This window comes from Apus apus, chromosome 3 (assembly GCF_020740795.1).
Source record: "Apus apus isolate bApuApu2 chromosome 3, bApuApu2.pri.cur, whole genome shotgun sequence".
Taxonomy (NCBI): domain Eukaryota; kingdom Metazoa; phylum Chordata; class Aves; order Apodiformes; family Apodidae; genus Apus; species Apus apus.
Genome location: NC_067284.1, coordinates 60,668,257 through 60,688,138, shown reverse-complemented (window position 1 = coordinate 60,688,138; position 19,882 = coordinate 60,668,257). Strand labels below are relative to the sequence as shown.

General features: G+C 38.3%; 1 protein-coding gene across 5 annotated transcripts in view; it reads left to right on the top strand.

Moving 5' to 3' along the window:
• ALK (ALK receptor tyrosine kinase) overlaps positions 1-19,882 on the top strand; it is a 326,814-nt gene that overhangs the window by 206,598 nt on the left and 100,334 nt on the right. For all 5 annotated transcript variants that reach the window (XM_051612967.1, XM_051612966.1, XM_051612964.1 and 2 more), the window contains exon 5: positions 8,444-8,571. In XM_051612967.1, the coding sequence (XP_051468927.1) occupies positions 8,444-8,571 (128 nt within the window). The remainder of the gene's footprint in view (positions 1-8,443; positions 8,572-19,882) is intronic.

Sequence of the window (19,882 nt, the reverse complement as noted above, 5' to 3'; positions counted from 1 at the left end):
CTTGTCAAAGGCCTGGCTAAAGTCAAGGTAGACAACATCCACAGCCCTTCCCTCATCCAATAACTAGCTTCCCCTGTCATAGAAGGAGATGAGATTAGTCAAACAGGACCTGCCCTTTGTGAACCTGTGCTGACTGGGCCTGATCACCTGGTTGTTCTGCGTGCACCTCATAATGGTACTCAGAATGACCTGCTCCATCAGTTTCCCTGGTACTGAAGTCAGACTAACAGGCCTGTAATTTCCCAGATCATCCTTCCACCCCTTCTTGTGTATGTGGGTTACATTGGCTGATTTCCAATTTGCTGTTACCTCCCCAGTCAGCCAGGACTGCTGATAAATGATGGCAAGTGTCTTGGTGAGAATCCCCGCCAGCTCTTTCAGCCCTCTTGAGTGGATCCCATTCAGCCCTACAGATCTGTGCATGTTTACGTGGTGCAGCAGGTCATACCTCTGTGTTGCAGCCAAACACTGTGAATAGCTGAAGTTACTGGAAAGGTGGCATTTCCTCAGGACTATCTGCCCGCCTTTTTAGTTTCTGGGGAACTCTGAAATCCTGTCAGGCTATTTTTTTCTAGCTAGACAGCTTTTTATGAGGTTTGGCCTGATGAATGGGTTTTAGAAGCCTGTTACAGGAGGCTGGGGACTGTCTTGTAGTGGGCAGGAATGCCTGGAGTATACATTCTGTAAATCCTTCTGAGCTCCAAACTGTCCTTCATCTAGTCCTTGATCTTTCTTTTGATAAATCCATATCTGTTTTTGAAGTCTAGTTTATTAAACCTGCTAGATAATTTCAACATATCCCTAAAGAATATACAGTTAAGCTAACTTTTCTCTTAAGTAAAACCTTCTTTCTCATACACTCTTTCAGCTGTTGAACATAAAAGCTTTCATGGTCTTTATTCTACCATATAGGTGGTAAACAGACATAATATTAATACTTCCCTTTAACTGCATTGTTAAAAGCCATTGCTGAATGTTGAGGCAAAAATCCCAGTTTAATTGGTCTCCCAAACAATTAAACTATTGAGAACTCAGTTATTTAAGAATACATTGCCTTTACTCTTTTCTTTGAAAAGATGTCCAGTCTTTATGAAGCATTGACTGTATTTGACTGTAGTTAAGATTAGATATTCTTTAAATTTACAGTATTTAAATAAAAATTGAAAGCTACTCTTTGGCACATCTAAGCAGTACTGTAAATTGGGTTGAAAGGATGGAATTTCCTTCTGATCCTCAAAGACATTTAAGTTACTCCCTGACACATGAATTTTAATTACCCTCATCAGAAGTAGCATGATCCAGTGAATTAGGACATAGGAATGAGAATCAGAAATCTTTACCTCTGATCTTAGTTCTGCCATCTAGTTACTGACTAAATTACTCATATAACCAGCTGTGCCTTCTTTTCACCCACCTGAAAAAATGAGGTGCTTGATTTCTTTGCTAAGGGGCTGTGAGGTCTGTATAAGCATCTAAAGATGTAATGGTTTGTATGGAATCTAAGTGTTGCTGGGATTGCCTTGGCTTACATGCTGCTAGAAATTATTGCAATTCGGTTTCCTACAGTGAAATCTTTTTTGGCAGCGTTATTTTCATTAAAGGAAGTGTAATCAAGCTCATATGCAAATAAGGAGAGAACTACAAGAGCAGGTGACACTAAAAAGCCATTGTGCATCACAAAAGTGTGCTGAGCTGCTTTTCATATCAGGTTTTGATGCCATATCTCAGATATGACTATAAATTACAGCATCCCAGGAAAGCCTCCCTACTGTGTACTTCTCAAGAGGTGAAAGACAGTCTTCTCCATCTTGCATGGTTTAGCTGGGGAATAGAACAAAAAGTTCAGTGCCAAATGAACATATTCCTTTTGGCAAGTTGTATTTGCAATTACAGTAGTCGTACTGGAGTGATTAGTCATGTCATGTCAGTGGGAAGCTCCCACAAAAAAACTCAGTGTTTATTGGATGTGATGAGATGGCTAATTTAAAATCCTTTGTTCTTTCATTTAAAAGAACACTTTATCATGTCACAGCCTCACTTGACCAACAGAGCTTTTAAGCTCACAAGTTTCTTAACATGCCTGTAGCATTAAGTTTACATTTCAGAATGGTTGTTTAAAAAATTGTCCTATAAGTATTCTGGGTTATTCATTCCACCAACATCTTAAAAATAATAGTAACCCTGCCACTTAGTGGGTTATGTTCAAGTGGGAAGGTGCCAGCTTGCTGTATCAGAAAGAAGTTTGTCCTCCACCAAACAGTGTCATTTCATTGTCTGTCATTGAATATAGTCTGCTTTAAATTAAATTAAAATATTCTCATTTGTAATCACAAGAGCTAGATTTAATTCTGCAGTTCTTCAGTTACTTACCAAATTCAATTCTTTACAGCATTCAAATGTAAGTAATTCAGTTTTCAGAGCAGGGAATTTACTTGAACCAGGTTAGTAAAGCAAAATCTTCGGAACAATGATTTTTCTATGAGATGCTCAGGAAAGTGATACTAAAAAAAATAATAGGACAGGGAATTTAAAAAGTCCAGCGCAGAGCTACGAAGATGATTAAGGGAGTGGAACATCTGCCTTATGAGGAAAGGCTAAGGAAGCTGGGTCTCTAGCTTGCAAAAGAGGAGGCTGAGGGGTGACCTCATTAATGTTTATAGATATGTAAATGACAAATGTCAGGAGGATGAAGGCAGGCTTGTCTCAGTGATGCCCAATGATAGGACAAGGGGCAGCAGATGCAATCTGGAGCATAGGAGGTTCCACGTAAACATAAGGAAAAGCTTTTTCACTGTGAGGGTAACAGAACACTGGAACAGGCTGGTCAGAGAGGTTGTGGAGTCTCCTTCTCTGGAGACATTCAAAACCCACCTGAACAGGTTCCTGTGTAACCTACTCTAGGGGATCTAGCTCTGGCGGGGGGGTTGGACTAGATGATCCTTCGAGGTCCCTTCCAAACCCTAACATTCTGTGATTCTGTGAATATTTTAATCCTATAGAATTTAACAGGAAAATATATTTTTTCTGTAGGTTTGATCTTCTGTCATCTTAAGAAGTGTTCCTGTGTGGAGTAGTTTTGTTTTGATCTTGTAACATGCTTTATATATAGGATGAGATCATATTACCATTGCAAACTTCCGTTGTTAAACTATCATTTAAGGGCTACTTGTGTCTCACTGAAACCTAAAGCAATTTCTGCCATATTGTGATACCTCCCCAGCTGTACAATTCTCAGTAGAGTAGCTGTATGAAAGAACCCAGCATTGCAATGCTTAAAGGAGGGTAGAATTACCTATCTTTCTTCCAGATGAGGAGATATCATTGCTGTCTGGAGCCAAAATATTCTTCTTCTCCAGTTCTAGGCAAGGTAATTACATACTATATCTGACTCATTGGTCAAACTTAGCAGAATTACAGAGCATTTTCTTGGAGGGGGTTTGTGTGCTATTAGTTTTGTCTTCAAAACTTTACAAGAGTAAAAGGAAACAAAATTATTACAATTATATAATATTTTTTTTAATAGAAAACTTTTTTGAAGCCACCTCCTAAGGGCATTTTTAGGGAAGAGCACGGAAGCATTCTTGGAAACAGTAACAGGGATTTTAAAGGTCTGATCCAGAGACACTAATAAAGGGTTTAACTGTATTTAACCTATCACCAACAGTTATGTCTTGCTTATGCAAAAGGCCTTAGGAAGGGGTAGAAAGACAACTGGCATTATATCAGTAGAGAAAAATGTATACCATTTTTCTTTCTTGTTAAGCAGAATGATGGGTGAGCAGAAGAGTTTACATTGCAGAATTTCTACATTGCACATGAAGAATTATCTCCTCTAATGCTAAATAATTTCTTTCATTAATATACAGTAGCTTTATTTATTGCCATTTTAGAAGGTAGCTCCTTTTCAAGACTATTACAGTCTTGCAGTAAATTCCAGCCCTGATGTCTTTTAGGTACTTTTAAAATCAGTAAGCTGAAATTTATTTTAATTTTATAATTAATAGTAATTACAAGGCAGTCTATTGTACTGTTTGAACTAATGAGAAAAGAGTTTACACAGCCTCCCATTTTTTTTTTCTCCCTCTTAGAATTATATTAATATTTTCTTGAAAACATTTTTCACTTGTCTGTTTGCTGCAGCCTGAAAAGGTCTAGTCTGGTTCTTCCTTTGTGCAGTGCCCATTAATTGCTGAAGCAGAGAAAGTCTGGAGCAGTACGGAGGCAAAATTAAAATCTGTTATAAAGTCCTGTATAGTTATACAATGGTCTGCAGGATGTAGAAATTAATCTAGTAAAGGGGGAAAATTCTCTTTTGGACTCCTATTGATAATTTTTAGTTCTGCCCTTAACAAGGTTTCATTCTGAAAAATCAGTTTCTAATATTTTCATTTTCTTTATTGTGCTGCAGGTGTACTTTGATGTGAAGTACTGTGATGCAACTACTATTACTGCTATTTAATTTTGTAATTCACAAAAGTTCACTGAACCTTTTATCACAGAAATAAACTAAGTCCTCCCAGAGAAACATTGCGTTTTCCTCCCAGGCATGCCTTGATAAGTATTGGTAACAATACTAGTGTTTTAGATGGGAGGGAGCCTGGGCCTAGGGAAATAAAACCACACTGTATCTCAGCATAGGTGTGAGAAGTCTGTTAAATTCCACAGATTTTTTTCTGGGGTGAATGGCAATGAGAGAGTAAAACACTGCTTGAATTCAGAGAGCTTTTTTTCTTAAGGGATGGAAATTGTTCAAAGTTCATCATGTGGGGAAGAAAATAAGTTTCCCACAGTGTTCATCCCTTCCTTATCAGTAGCTGGCCCCAAGAGGGGCTTTGCAGTACTTCATTTCCCACACAGCAGCTCAGGTACATTGAGTCCTCAATTTACTATACATAAGGCAATAGGATTTAGGAGTTTGTTCTTTTTTGTTCATTGTTTCCATGTTCTTTTCACATGTTGAAGACTTTTGCTGTCAAATTGGCCTCTAAATATGATAAAGCACATCTGGCTTTATCAGACTCAGACTAAGATAGCATTCTGGGTGAAACTTATCCTAGGTGCTGGTGCAAACCAACAGTGCACTGTACTGAAGACAGGTGGCAACACAGGTGTCAGGCTGACTGGTGGCATAGAGATTAATTCTACCTTCCAGATGTAGATTGATGTCTGGAAAATAGTCATAAAGATGTACATGTGATATCAAGACTTAAGGCCCAAAGCTTGCTAGAGTTGAGCCTTTTGAAATCCCTCTTTAGCAAGAGCACAGAGTAAGTGTATATGTGCTAATTGGATTCAAAATGATTTATCCGTGAAGACAAATAAATGCTGGATGAAGGAGTTCTCTGTCTGACTTGAGGTTTTACTTGAGAGTTCTCGCACATTATGTTTTTTTTAATTCACCTCTAAGAGAGCATCCTAGCATTACCCAGAGAAGCATGCAAAATGGCATATATAGCATTAGTGTATTGATTAGAATTAAACAATAATGTGTTCTTTCTGAAGCTACATGCTGGATGAACAACCAAAGAGTGTCTAAACTGTAAATATCTCTTGGAATTAAGTTTCCATGAAAACTGGATTATGGCTTCCAAAACTGGGTAACTACACGTGAAATAAAAGCTGGAGACCACAACCTGGTACCTCGCAAAATGTGTCATAGGTAGGAGGTTTAAGAAATGTCGGGTTAAAGAGAAATACTTTGGCTTGTTCAGGATCTAACACTTACCTTGCAAGGCTGCACAAGGCCCAAGGTGGTTCCTAGCATACCTTCATGTTAAGGAGTGTGTAGGAATATACAGTAGGTTATATGAACATTCAGCCCTTGTACTGTGTTCAAGCTCTGTCAGCAATATTTTCGGTTTCGGAGACAAATGATAGTATCATAAGAGAAACTCTGGGTATTGCCCAGGCTTTCTTTAAGCAACAAGTTCTGTCTGTAGCTTTTCTGTTGCCTTGTTAAAATGTTCTCTAAAATTAGATTTGTAACATACAGGCTACTAGTAGAAATTTTGTAACATTACTCCTAATTAGCATCTTATGCTGAAGTAGATCTTGCTGCTGCCAGGCAACCTGTTGTATAGGATCTGTAAATGCGTATGAGATTTTTACATACAGTGTGTTGTATGGAAAGGTCTGGATATCGGAGCTCCTCTTCTACCACAGAATGACAACAGAATCAACTCCCATTTGAATTTGCTCACAGGTCTTTGTACTGACCCAGTAGCTACTTTTAATGTCCGTAGATAAATCCACCAGTTAGTGACAAGGTGACCCATTTGTAGATGTGGTGCTAGGGGACATGGTTTTAGTGGTGGACTTGGCAGTGCTGGGTTAACAATTGGACTTCACTATCTTAGGTCTTTTCCAACCAAAATGATTCTTTGGTTCAATTTTCTTGTCACTTACCTGTTGTAAGAATTTGTACAAAAAATATTATTTGTGATGCATCTAAGCTTGAATCAGTCTGCCTTTTCTAGTCTTGGATTGCAGTGATATGAAATATCTGCTTGGCAACAGTTCTGGGAGTTAATAAAGTTTCTGTGGCAAAATAAGAGAGGCCTGAGAATTTCAAACTAAAGTTATTGCACCAGTAACTCAGAAAAGCAATTCCTAAAACTCCTGAAACATTTATCCAGAGGATTAGCAGTAGCACAGAAATGGAAATCATTGTTGAGAGACACTGCATACTTGGAATTAAAATCCATCAGTCCTCTGAACGTCAGGAGAACAATTTTCATGACATACAGATGCTTCTGTATTTCATAACCAAAATTAAATCTAGGCTGTTTTTTTTACTCTATATTAGGGAAGTTTGTATCCTCTAATCCCTACAAGATACCTAACTTGAGATGTCATCAAAAGAAATGATGCACACAGAAGCTGCTAGTAATTTAAAATACTCTCAATGCTTTATTTTATTTAATTTTAGTAAAAGCAGATTTATCTATTTGGGGGAAGGGAACAGGAAAGGAGCAACAATGCCAGCATCCCCTTCTCAAGCAAGAACCTCAAGCTCAGAAATCAGAAGATGAGATATGGATATGAAAATTACCATAAACAAAAATGAAACTTAGCAGTCTAGTTTCACTCTTCTTGCTGGAAAAGGAGGGAGGAGGAAACCTAGTAAATTATTAAAAAGCAGCAGTGTTTGCTTTTCTGAGTAGCAATTTGAGCTGTCAGCAGGGTCTTTATGCTGCCCTATCTTAGGATTTTCTTTAGGTACTTAACATACCTTTTGGCAACTTCCCTGTCTGCTGGGAAATTTTTCCAGTTCAGCGAAGTGTAATAACACCATTGTGCACCTGATGAAATAAATAGTGTGTGTCCCTCTGGAGCAAGGAAAAGCCTCCTACCTGGTAGCAGTATAAGGTTTGTGATTTGAGAGTGAACCATGCTTGTAGCTTGCACAAGTGATGGTTGGTTGGTGCAAGTGTCATACACCTATGTAGCTGTATTTCCTTTCAGAAGTGAGTCTTAACTTGATAACATGTAAATTTTAGCATGCTTCTGGATGGTGAGGTTTTTAGTATGGATGCCAGATGAACTGTGTATCTTTATTCAGAATATACTTTCCAGTGGCTTCCCTCCCTCAAGAAAATGTATCATTGTGCACAGCCCAGGTACAAGCACTTGCTCATACTTGATGATACTTTATGAGGAAACATTTCTGTAAGACCAATAAAAAAATATGTTGGCCCTGGCCCATTATATCAACTAGAGATCCAGTCTTCCTCAAAAATGCTTAAGATTGGTGTTTAAGGAAAGCTTCAGCTGTAGAGGTTATTTCTTACTAGGTTTTATTAGACCCCCATTATCTTGTTTGGCTCCAGCTAACCAGGTACAGTATGCTAAAACAAATGTTTTTTTCCTTGGTGCTGCACTTCTTCCTGTAACAGAAGAGAATGTGGAAAAGTGTATTAGTAGTGACTGAATGGCTTTACAGAATCGCTTGTTTCTGATCGTATTTATGGTTACCTTGTTACCTCAACCAGCAAGGTGGTGCTGGGAATTGTATCTATTGTGCAAGCCCTGGGGACTGGCATATTGCCTCAGTGACTAAGAGACTTGGCTGATGAGAAGCAGGAAGAGCATGTACAGCTTGCTTTTCAAATAAAGTTAAACTGTTTTTAAACATCAGGCAGACATCTGTGAGAAATCCAGGAGGACAGAAGTGTGACTGAAGAGAGCAATAAGCTATTTAGCTGGTTTTTCCACATCTTAGAGGGGTGAAAACCTCAGTGCTTAGAAGCTTGCCTTTGCAAAATCCATGGGAGAGGAAGGTGTTGACCATGGGGCACAATGAGGGGAGTGAGGGCTGCAGTAGAAGACACAGTGTGACTAGCCATATGTGGAGCTGCTGCTCTGGAAGATTTAATCCTTGTAGAGTATTTTTTCTTATGTCTCTTCTCCTTTGCTTTTTCCTCTCACTGTGTGATGACACCAGATGGGTGTTGCTTCAAAGGAGAGTTGGACAACTAGAGAAACCATTTCGGATCTCATTGGAATATGTTGCTAATGGGAACAAGACCATAGCGGCTGTGGATTCCTTTGCAATGAAGAACTGCAGTACAGGTAATGTATTTTATTGCTTCTAGCTCATGGTCTTTTGATGCCTTTTGGGAGAGGAGTATGATTTCTGGCTGTTAAGAACCTTCAGAGAATGACAGCTTTTCATCAATCGTTTAAATAAATTAAATAGGGAATATTTTTTAAGTAATGCTGTTGAAGTTTTTAAATTCTTGAAGAAATCTATCTTCCTTCCTTCCTTCCTTCCTTCCTTCCTTCCTTCCTTCCTTCCTTCCTTCCTTCCTTCCTTCCTTCCTTCCTTCCTTCCTTCCTTCCTTCCTTCCTTCCTTCCTTCCTTCCTTCCTTCCTTCCTTCCTTCCTTCCTTCCTTCCTTCCTTCCTTCCTTCCTTCCTTCCTTCCTTCCTTCCTTCCTTCCTTCCTTCCTTCCTTCCTTCCTTCCTTCCTTCCTTCCTTCCTTCCTTCCTTCCTTCCTTCCTTCCTTCCTTCCTTCCTTCCTTCCTTCCTTCCTTCCTTCCTTCCTTCCTTCCTTCCTTCCTTCCTTCCTTCCTTCCTTCCTTCCTTCCTTCCTTCCTTCCTTCCTTCCTTCCTTCCTCCCTTCCTTCCTTCCTTCCTCCCTCCCTCCCTCCCTCCCTCCCTCCCTCCCTCCCTCCTTCCCTCCCTCCCTCCCTCCCTCCCTCCCTCCCTCCTTCCCTCCTTCCCTCCAAGGTGACCTCAGAGACTTCTCTAGGCTGAGCAGCCCCAACTCTCTCAGCATGTCCTCATACAAGAGGTGCTCCAGTCCTTGGATCATCCCTTCTGTTGGAAGGGAATGGGACAGAAGTAATTCAATTCCACAGTGCTCTGGGAATTCATTGCAATAAGTTTTATAACAGACTATGGGAGATACTCAACTCCCATAAAGGTATGTGGATTCTTCTCTTGGTAGTGCTTGAAGGAGAGCCATAGGTGAAGGACAGTCAGCTAAGTGGAAGGATAATGCTGGCTGAGTGAGCTCATACCTGTATTTGGCACCATTCTGCAGATGGGAGATGTCTGTTGCTGGGTCTGTTAAGGTACACTGTGAGCAAAAAGAGGAACAAATCTCCCATTTTGTCTACAGATTGGTAGCAACTGGCTGCTCCCCTGCTCTGCTTACAGGACATGGTATGAATAATACCACCATGGAAGAAAACTACTTGGTCTTTTTTCACTTTTTTGAAATCACTAGGCCTTTTGTGCACAGCTGAAGATACTGTACTGTGTCCTTTTACTAGGAAAGAAGGTGGCGATAAGCAGCCAAGGCATCTTAGGCTTGGAAGAAAGAGGGAAAGCAATAAGAAAAGATAAATCTAAATCTATTTTTTCTGCAGCTTTTAGAAGCCTTTGGGCAGCTTAGCTACTTGGATAACTTAATGTCACTGAAGCACCTGAAACATGGATGAATTTGGGAAAGAAACATCTGAGAAGCAGCACCAAGCCTTCAGTCTAATTTTTCTAAGCATTTTAAAGACCATTTACACAATTAAAAAATAAATTAAGGCATGTAGACAATCTTAGGAAGTCAGGCTGCCATTTCCATAGGTGAATACAGGTTTGGATCTAAATTAGATGCCAACACAAACTTGAAAAAGGTAGATGATTGAGGTAAGGATTTTGAGCACTGGGAATTCAATTTTTTGTGTTCTTCAATCATGGAAAAGATGGGAGTTTTATTGCAATTAAACTGAAAAAATAATAGCCTATTTGGGGTTGAATGGGAAGTTAAAAATAAAAAAGGTGCTGATGAAATTTGGAATGATTTTAAATTCTAAATTTAAATGTTCTGGATTTAGATCCCATCTAACTAAAATTTGTTGATTGGAAACATAACTCTATCTTCCCTTTTTCATTCGACAGTGCAGCAGATTGGAAAATCAAAATTGTCACTTCCATACCTCCACATTTCCCAATTCCTGTAATATAATCAGTTGTCACTGGGTGAGCTTCATAGAAAAAGGAAAGCCCTTGCAGGTTGAGAGGTTTCATTTAGTTTGGAGTTGTTTTGTTTGGTTTGGAGCAGATCATGTTTGTCAGGGAGTAAAAGCTAAACTATTGATTGCCTAATTTTATTTCTTACAACTTACTATTTAAGTGCAGTATCCAAAGTGAAAATAGAATAATAAAAAAACTACAAATTGCAGAGAAGTGATATATTAATTTGATAATGCCTGTTAAAATGTGTTCCTTCTGCAAGTAAAGTAATTGGCTCAGTGGCATTTTATAGTTGGTTGTAAGTTCTAGTAATAAAAATAGAGTTAATTTCCTAAGTAATGTGTTGATTTATTAATGATATTTCATTGGTTTCTTACTGATTTTTTATTGCAGTTGCAAATTAATTAATTTGTTAACTTATTTCCAAAAAGTAACTTTTTAAGTAAGGGGCCTGCAGATCAAATGTTTCTAAAATATGCTGAGGATTTAATGATGCTCCAAGGTTTTTAAAAGCAGTTATTTCAGACACTCAGCCTGCCCAAGAGAAAACACTTAGCTTTCAAGTTTTCAAGCTCAGTAAGCAACATAAATATTTATTTTGGAGAGGAGAGAGACTGTGTTCTTTGTTAAGTTAATGCTTCTGTCCACTCAGCAATAGCTTTTTTTCAGTAAATACTGAAAGTACATAGAAACACACTCCTTGCCTTCAGAACTGGTAAGCAGTTAGTTCTGTGATGAACTCATGGTTATAATACATGTCCAAACTTCTGAAAGTTGAAATTAAGGTTGTACTAAAAGAAAAATCCTTGATCCACAGCAAAGGACCTCTCAAGAAAGGAAAAATTTTGAAGACCTAAAGGTGATTTTTATGGAAAAAGAGATAGCGAAGGAAGAGTAAGAATATGGACTTGGAACATATATGAAGAAATATGAGCAACTGCCAAATAGAATTTTTCATTATCCCGTTGAATAAATAGTCTAGGAACAGATTTATTAATCAACTGCAGGAAATCAATAAAGGCTTTACTTATGTATCTGAATAATTACTAAAATTATGTTTTTGTGTATTCAGACAAAACCTGAATATGTATAATTTCAGTTTTTCCATATATGCTTGCTTTCTGCAGTTCATCTTACAAATTCATTTGCTGTCAGGAGATTGTGGTTAACTGAAATACCCGTGAGTCCCTTTCTAAAATTAATTCTTGGTGCTTCCCACTGGGAAATTGCCTAGAAACGTTAACCTCTTTCAAATTGAGAAGTGAAATAATATTAGTGTACCCGATAGAATCATAGAACAGCCCACATTGGAAGGCACTTTAAAAGATCATCTGGTCCAACCTTTCATGGAAAAGGGAGCCTATATGAGGTTTTGTAGCACTCTGACCACCTGCATCTTGAAAACTTCCAGTGATGACAGCTCCACCACATCCCTGAAAAGACTGTTCCAGTGATTGCTCTCACTGTAAAAAAATTAAACATGGGTTTCTAATCACAGAATCAAGCTGGTTGGAAAGGACCTTGAAGGCCATCAAGTTCAACTATAACTTAAATCCCCCTACCATAACCTAATCTACCTGTTCAGTGCTTAAATCATGTCCCTAAGCACTACATCTATATTTCTTTTAAACACTTCCAGGGATGGTGACTCCACCACCTCCCTTGGGCAGCCTGTTCCACTGTCCAACCACCCTTTCGGTAAAGAAATTCTTTCTAATATCCAGTCTAAACCTCCCCTGGCGCAGCTGCAGGCTGTTTCCTCTGATCCTGTCATCATTCACTTGAGAGAAGAGGCCAACTCCCACCTCCCTACAACCTCCTTTCAGGTAGTTGTAGAGAGCAATGAGGTCTCCCCTCAGCCTCCTCTTCTTCAAACTAAACAATCCCAGTTCCCTCAGCCTCTCCTCATAGGACTTGGTCTCCAGACCTTTCACCAGCTTGGTAGCTCTCCGCTGGACATGCTCCATCCTTCTAGTGAGGGGCCCAGAACTGGACACAGCACCCAAGGTGCAGCCTCACTAATGCTGAGTACAGGGGCATGACCACTTCTCTACTCTGGCTGGCCACGCTATTGCTGATGCAGGCCAGGATGCTGTTGGCCTTCTTGGCTATTTGAAGTCCTGTGTGACATAGTTACAGCTAATTTAGATACTAATAATTAATTCATTAAAAAATTTGTATAACTTTTAAGTACATTTCACTTGACTAAAATTGCAAGATGTTTACAGAAAATTTATGAAGCAACTAACTTGTGTCATTTTTTAGAATTAATATTTGCTTAGTGCAATTATGGGATAGTGGAGAGAAGACATGGGCCTTCAGTAGAAATAACTGTGTCATCTTATATGGTCTGGAGATCCAACACTGCCCAGAAATTCAGTGAAACAGTGAACAGAACACCGACCAGAGTTGGTATTGCGCTGTTGTTATAAAACTGAAAAATAGATGTGATCCAAAAAAAAATTAAAGTAGTCTTAAAGTGCAGAAATAGTTGTCTCTATTTAAAGGTTTAGAACCAACATTTACCATAATACTTACCTTTGCAGGTAATTTCTGTGTAAAAGAAGTTAGAGAATTTCCTGTGGCATTAATGCCATGGTTTAGGAGCTTACCAATAGCACTCATTTATTATGTTTGGATTAAATTCTGACTATCCTTCCTTTAATAAATAAATAGACAAATAAGGCAGATTGGCTGCATGTGCCTTGGCCTAGCCTATACTATATACAGCTATATTGAGCTGGTTTTCCTGTGGCTCTAATTTCACTAAGTAGGCATTTGAAAAAGCCTTTCTATTTTAAGAATATTTGCCTCCAAATACTTTGGCAACCATCTTCCTCTCCATTTACCTCTGTCTTCCCCATGAGGTATGATTGATCATTCTGACTTCAGGTTGTATCTCAAAAACTGTCTCTATCCTGATAGTCTTTTGATCCTATATGGATCTTGTTTTGGAGAAAAAAACTAATTTACAGGTGAGTAAGGTGGCTGTAGTGAAGTAAAATCGTTTTAAAGTAATTTCAAAACGAAAAATATTTTACTTGTGGTTTTTGCCCATTTAAATAAAAATAATTTAATGTACTTGCTATGAGGCAAGTTTTGTTTTCATTTTAAAAAAAATTTATCTTTTTAAAATTAAGTTATAGTAGCACTAAGAATGAAATATTAAGCAAATTTAGTCTTAGTATTGCTTCTAGAATAGGCACAGTAACTAAATTAGTGGTAGAATAACTTCTTGCAGTAATGAATGATTATGCATTTCTGGTGCTTACTGTGAACAGTTACTTCTTGTGAAGCCAAATTTAGATAGTGATGGTTAAATAATTTAACCTATTTAAAACATTAGTGTAGTCACCAAAGAGGAGGGGAACATGAACCTAACTATCTAGACATTTGTTTTTCATAGCTCTGTCACGCCAGTGTATTGGTGAACGGGACTTAAATGAGTTAGCTGGATTCTGGGCCCCATTCCAGATTGAAGTGTTCATGGGACTTGATTGACTGTGTATCAGCAAATTTGGAAGAAAAATAAGAGGTTTGGAAATGTTTTTCAGATCTAGTAGGAAATATAATGTAGTTAACTCTTACAGAGAGATTTATCATGTTCCAAAAATGATGTTTTTTTCATTTGATGTGAATAGAGATAAACAAAGCAATTATTTTGATACCTCAAAACTTTGAGGGTTGAGAGGCAATCTGTCTCTTTTTGTGAGAAGATGAGTTGTGACATAGTGAGTTCTAAACTGTTTTGGCTGATTTGTGTGAGCCACAGTCTAGCCTAAGTGAGTTTGCAGAGTCTCCAGCAGTGAATGTTCCATGCACTTTAAATCAAAATTATTTACTAGATTTTTAAGACCTTCAGAACAGTAAGCAACAATTTCATAAGTCCAGCATCATATTATACAGCCAAAAAAAAGATGCGTATGAAAAGGATGAAATGTCAATATTTCTGTAGTATTATCAGTGTTGTTATTGATTTATAGAAGTCACTATTAACCTGTTAAGCACCTTATAGAATAACAGTGTATGTGCCTGTGTTTCTGAATATATGTTAATGAAACCATAGTGAAAAGACAGTACGCACACTAAGATCAGAAACACTAAGTGTAACATTTTGGCAACAGCATTAGCTTGTCAGGCACTTTTATTATACATATCAGTAACAAAACAGTGGTAAAGTGACTCAGCTGTTTACAGAAATTGCCAAGAGGCTTAGACAGCAAAGTAACAGAAGTATTGACTGCATGCGCACTATTTACTGAAGTAAAGGAAGTGAGTAACTATGAAGTTACTTGGGGGGAGCTTCTGCTAGTGAAAGTTGTAAAGCACTTTGCGCACTGACCCACTAATTGTTGGAGCTTTGACCACTTTTATCAGCTGAAGGTCTGTGTATTTATCAAAGCTTTTGAAAAAGTAGGAAACTAACAAGAGGTTTGATAAGAACATGGCTTATTTGGACTGAAATTTCTTTGTAATTGCTGGCCTCTTCACAGTCAACTTCAGAATTTTGTTGGGAAAAGAGAAGAGTAGGGTTAAAATTATAGGTTTTCCTTCATTGTAGGTAAAGGAGGCTGGAGCTGGTGCTTAGTGCTTGCAATGATGTATATTACTATAAAGTTACATTAATATTTAAAATAATATTCTACTCTAGGAGATGTTTGACCTACTCTTCTTTGCACTGAGTGCTCTGCAGTAGTCTGCTTACAGCATTTGTCTCTGTTTCTAATTTCTAATTTGGAGCACCTACAGCTTCCTACCTATTCTTCTTCTTTCCCATTAGTCATAAAACATTCCTGCCTATCTAATCTTCTCACAAAAGCTTTAGGGCAGTTATTACCCCATTATAAGTTTATATTTTAACAAGCAGTCTTCGTCTTATTTGTTGATGTGTAGAATGTAGGCTAATTTGTTACTTCATGTAAATTATAATAAAGGTGCTTCTGCTTGCCTCTTCTATCAGTAGCAGAACTGACATCAGCAGTGTCTGTAAAGGATTGCAGTTTTCTTTCTCAAGTTTAATAACAGTAGAAACATTCTCTGGTTCATGTAATTTTTTAGTGTTTCAAGTAAACAGTGCATTCTTTACTGGACAATTAAGGTAGTTGCTGAAATGAAACCAAAGTGTCATGGCTAGGCAGGATACCACGAAATGGAACTCTTCCTGCTCTGCAAGCACGTGGTGATACAGTTCTGTAAATACTACAGAGGAATTTGTTGCCATTTACATTTATTCATATTGCTGTACCATCTCAGAGCAGTACTCATAGATTTGAGTGGGAAGGCATGCTAAAGATCATCTAGTTCCAACTCCCTTGACTTGGGCAGGGACACCTCCCACTAGACCAGGTTGCTCAATGTTCAATCCAACCTGTTCTTGAAGACTTCAAGGGATGGGGCAGCCACAACTCCTCTGCGCAACCTGTTCCAGTGTCTCACCACCCTCACACTAAAGAACTTCTTCCTAGTGTCTAACCTAAATCTTCCCTCTTTCAGCTTAAAGCCATTACCTTATCCTATCAGTACATGCCCTCACAAAAAAATCCCTCCCCAGCTTTCCTGTACTTTCAGGTACTGGAAGGCTGCTCTAAGGTCTCCCTGGTGCTTCTCTTCTCCAGTCTGAACAACCACAACTCTCTCAGCCTGTCTGCAGAGCAGAGGTGCTCCAGCCCTCGGATCATCTTTGTTTTAGCCTTAAGATGACCAAAGCCCCTTTGGCCTGGCAACAGTGAGTAAACATTAGATCAGCTTATACCTGCAATGGAATTAGTTGGGAGGAAATGGGAACCATTTTAAATAGCCATTTCATCAATCTTAGAAAAGAGAGAGCAGCAGTGAGTGAGCAGAATCAGGCCATTTGCAGCAGCAGCAACAATAACCAACAGTTTACTGGCATATCTCTAACAAGTTTAAATGAGGGATTTAGCTGATGAAACAGGAAAGAGTAGACTTGCTGTCAGCTTTGAGCTTTTGGTTAACACTAGGCATTTTCTAAGCTGCAACCATGTTGAGCTCTGTCTCTGAGGAGTCCTCTTGAGAAAATTGCCCTCATTCCAAAAGTTACTTGGGCAGAGAGCTTGGTCATGGCAGAACTTCACTAGTTGCCTAAGGAATCTTGCTGTAATTGTGCAGGTTCTACCAAATACCAAGTATGTGGCACTCTCATAAAGAGTGTGTGGGAATTATATTAGGTGAAATGAAGAGTTTCTTTTCCAGTTTACAAAGCCAAGCAATGGACTTTTCACTTTTTCCTTTGTCTTGATAGGGTACAGGAGACCTCTTCTTTAACATATCTACATTCTGCTGATGCTGGCTGCTTTTCATTAGCATTTGAACAAAGGCCAGAAAACATTTTCAGTGGATAGCAGACAAAAAATACTCTCCTAAACTCTAACTTGCAAAGCTAATTTCCAAGCAGTTAAGCACAATTCTCAACTGAACTGTCAGTGAATAAAATCTGTATAAAAAAACAGTCATCGAATTCACAACATCACAGTATGCGATCTCCCTAGGCAAGATTTAGTTCAGACATTCAGAGCCTTTGTTGTATGAAGTTAGACAAGGTGGTATTAGTCTTTTGTGTCTTCTGTTATCTTAAAGTTAGGCATCATGTCAAAGCTAGTCTCCAGGGTCCCTCTGTAGTCAATGGAGAGAAAAAGAGGCACTTCGGAGAGCAATTCATTCCACTTTCAGCATCATAGTGTCTGAAAGGGGCCAATGCTTTGCTTGAAGAATTTTACCCTGGAATTTCTAACAGAACTAACCTTTTAAAGCCAGTTAAATACTTGTAATCTATGGAGTCTGCCCACCAGTTCCTCACTTTTGAAGGAAGACTGTCAGCCAAGAAGTCTATAACTAACAGACTCTCAGTTGAACATCCTCAACACTCACTGGTTAGCATGGGAAAGAAATAATTTTATTGTAACTATTTTTCATGAGTCTATTCAGAATCTGCTAGGATAAACTCTGAAAAAACTTAAATGGCAGTTGAGTGCAAGACTAATAGCAGTATACGGGAATCCTTTACAATACCAGCATTACCAATACAAGCTTCATCCATATATCTTTGACAGGATGCTTCCAGTCAGACCTAGAAGCTTCTCTGCACTAAAAACCAAGCCATGAGCTGTTCTGTGAATCCTGAAAGTTATAAAGCAGAAATCAGCCCTTAGTTTTTATGCTATGTAGGTATTATATGAGGGGGTCTAGAAAAAAAAGCCCAGTCCTTTCACACGGAAGAACATTCACATACAGAACTGGTTTGTGTTAGTAAAATCAGAACTACAGCCAAGAGTCTTCTAATGGAGCCCTGTAGATCATGTTGCTTCTCTACACAAAATCACTTAATCGTAAAAGCTTTTTTTAATTTTTTTTTTTTTTTTTTTTTGCCACATTCCTTTATGGGAGACCTCAATGAAGGCTTTTTGGAAAATCTACTTAAATTAAGTTGCATTTGGACATTGGATCTGATGCTGCATTCCAAAGAGTGTTAATAGAAGATTCAAATTATTTTTTCAGTTACTTCCTTACCAGTAGTTGCAATTCACTCTCTTGTGTTATCTTGTTTCTTTTTATACCCTTGTGAATGACTCTGTCACCTCTGTTTCAACAGAACTGGTAACTCAAACCATTGATAAAACCTTAAATAATGTTGTTTCTAAGTAAGGTTAAGAGCTATATTATATGCAGCATTTGCCTTGAACCTTAATTTGTCCTACTTCTGCATGGGTATCTCGTTACATTCAGGAGTTAGTAATTTCAAATCCACTTCCTAGAGATCCTTGAGTTCTAGCCTAAATTTTGACTGACAAGACACCTTAAGCCTGATATACCATTAAGAGTCATGTCAGGGAATTTCTTTTCCTTTATATTAGTGTAATCAATGTTTCTTCTTTATCAGGAAATTTTTTAAAAGCAGTGTTTTTTCTGACAGCAAATTTTAGCAAGTTTGAGGGTTTTTTTATACATTCATAATGTTTTAATAATTTTAAATACTCTTCTGCAGAAAAGCTGCTATGATTTTCTGTAAGCAAACACACTCTTTAATGTCCTGCTTTGATTTAAAGAAATGTCCCTCTTGTGTAGTTCTAAACTGAAACAGAATTTCTTTTGAACTTGAGCACACTTGCAGTCATGGTTTTTTGTATTTTCCATTCCTCTTGTTTTAGAAGCAGACTTGAGCTGAATATCTCAGATCATAACCAAGCTGTGTTTATGAGTTTTCCCAAAGCTGCAAAGGTAATGGGAGTTAGCAGTCTGATGTTCTACAGAGTATGCCCTCTTTAAAAAGGGGAAAGGGAAATATACTCCCTCTTCCATAAATTGCTTTGCATGGAAGAGTAAGAGTATTATCATGTCTCAGAATTATCTCACATATTAAAATGACATTTTTTAAAAGTGACTAGAGCACAGCCACTGAGTTTCTCTTCACCACTGTATTGAGGCTTTGTTCCTCTAGTCTTTAAGTAGGTCACAAGAGTCTGTCAGATGTTTTAATGCTGCCAAGAGAGCAGCTGCCATTTGAAAATGAGAGTGGTTGACTAGGTAAGGAATGTTGTTCTGGGCTCACCTGACTCTGCCTGGAATAAAGTAGGGAGTACTTGCACATGCGTTCATCCGCAGATGAGAAGGGAAAGTGGTCCTGAACAGATGGAGGCAATAACCTCACCTGCCAATGCAGCTGAGAAAGTCTGTCTGCCTGCAACCAAAGCTACTTACCTCTACCACAGCTACAAATAACTCCACAATCTCATTACAGTCCAGTTTAACTCACTAGGGTTGACAATAGTGAGCTGAAGTGTTGCTAAGGCTAGAGTCTTGCACTGCCTGGCATTAGTAGGAGGGAATACTTTCACCATCTGAATTTCTGACTATATAGTTGAAAGTACTTGGGGGTCTGTTGGTTTAGAGAGTGTAACAGCCATAGAAAGGCGTAAGAGGGGGACTCTGTTTGGAATAGTTGGGCCAAATACTTATAACAGATCTTGGGGCCCTTCTGTGGCATTTCTTCCTGCAGTTTCTTCAAGCAGCAGATCTGTATTGTATTGAGTAACAGAAGAACTCAGAGATAGACATTTCTTGTAAATACCTTTTTGGAAAAGTAAATAAGTTTTCTAAAGCATCTCTTCACCTTCAAGGGCATGTCCACCAAAAAGAAGCTTGGATTCAGACTTGGTGCTAGTAGGTTTCTGTTGCTGGTTTCCAGTAGAATGAAAACCAATTTCCACTTAAATTTTAGAAATCTGAGCAGTTGTAATAGTATTAAGTACTCCAGTAACAATGTCTGGAAATAATTTTGGCCAGAAATTGAAAGTTACTCTTCATAATCTCATCCTAAAACTGTAATAGTGCTTCACCTATAGAAAATGTATTTACTTACACAGCTTCAAAAATCGTTTGACACCACATA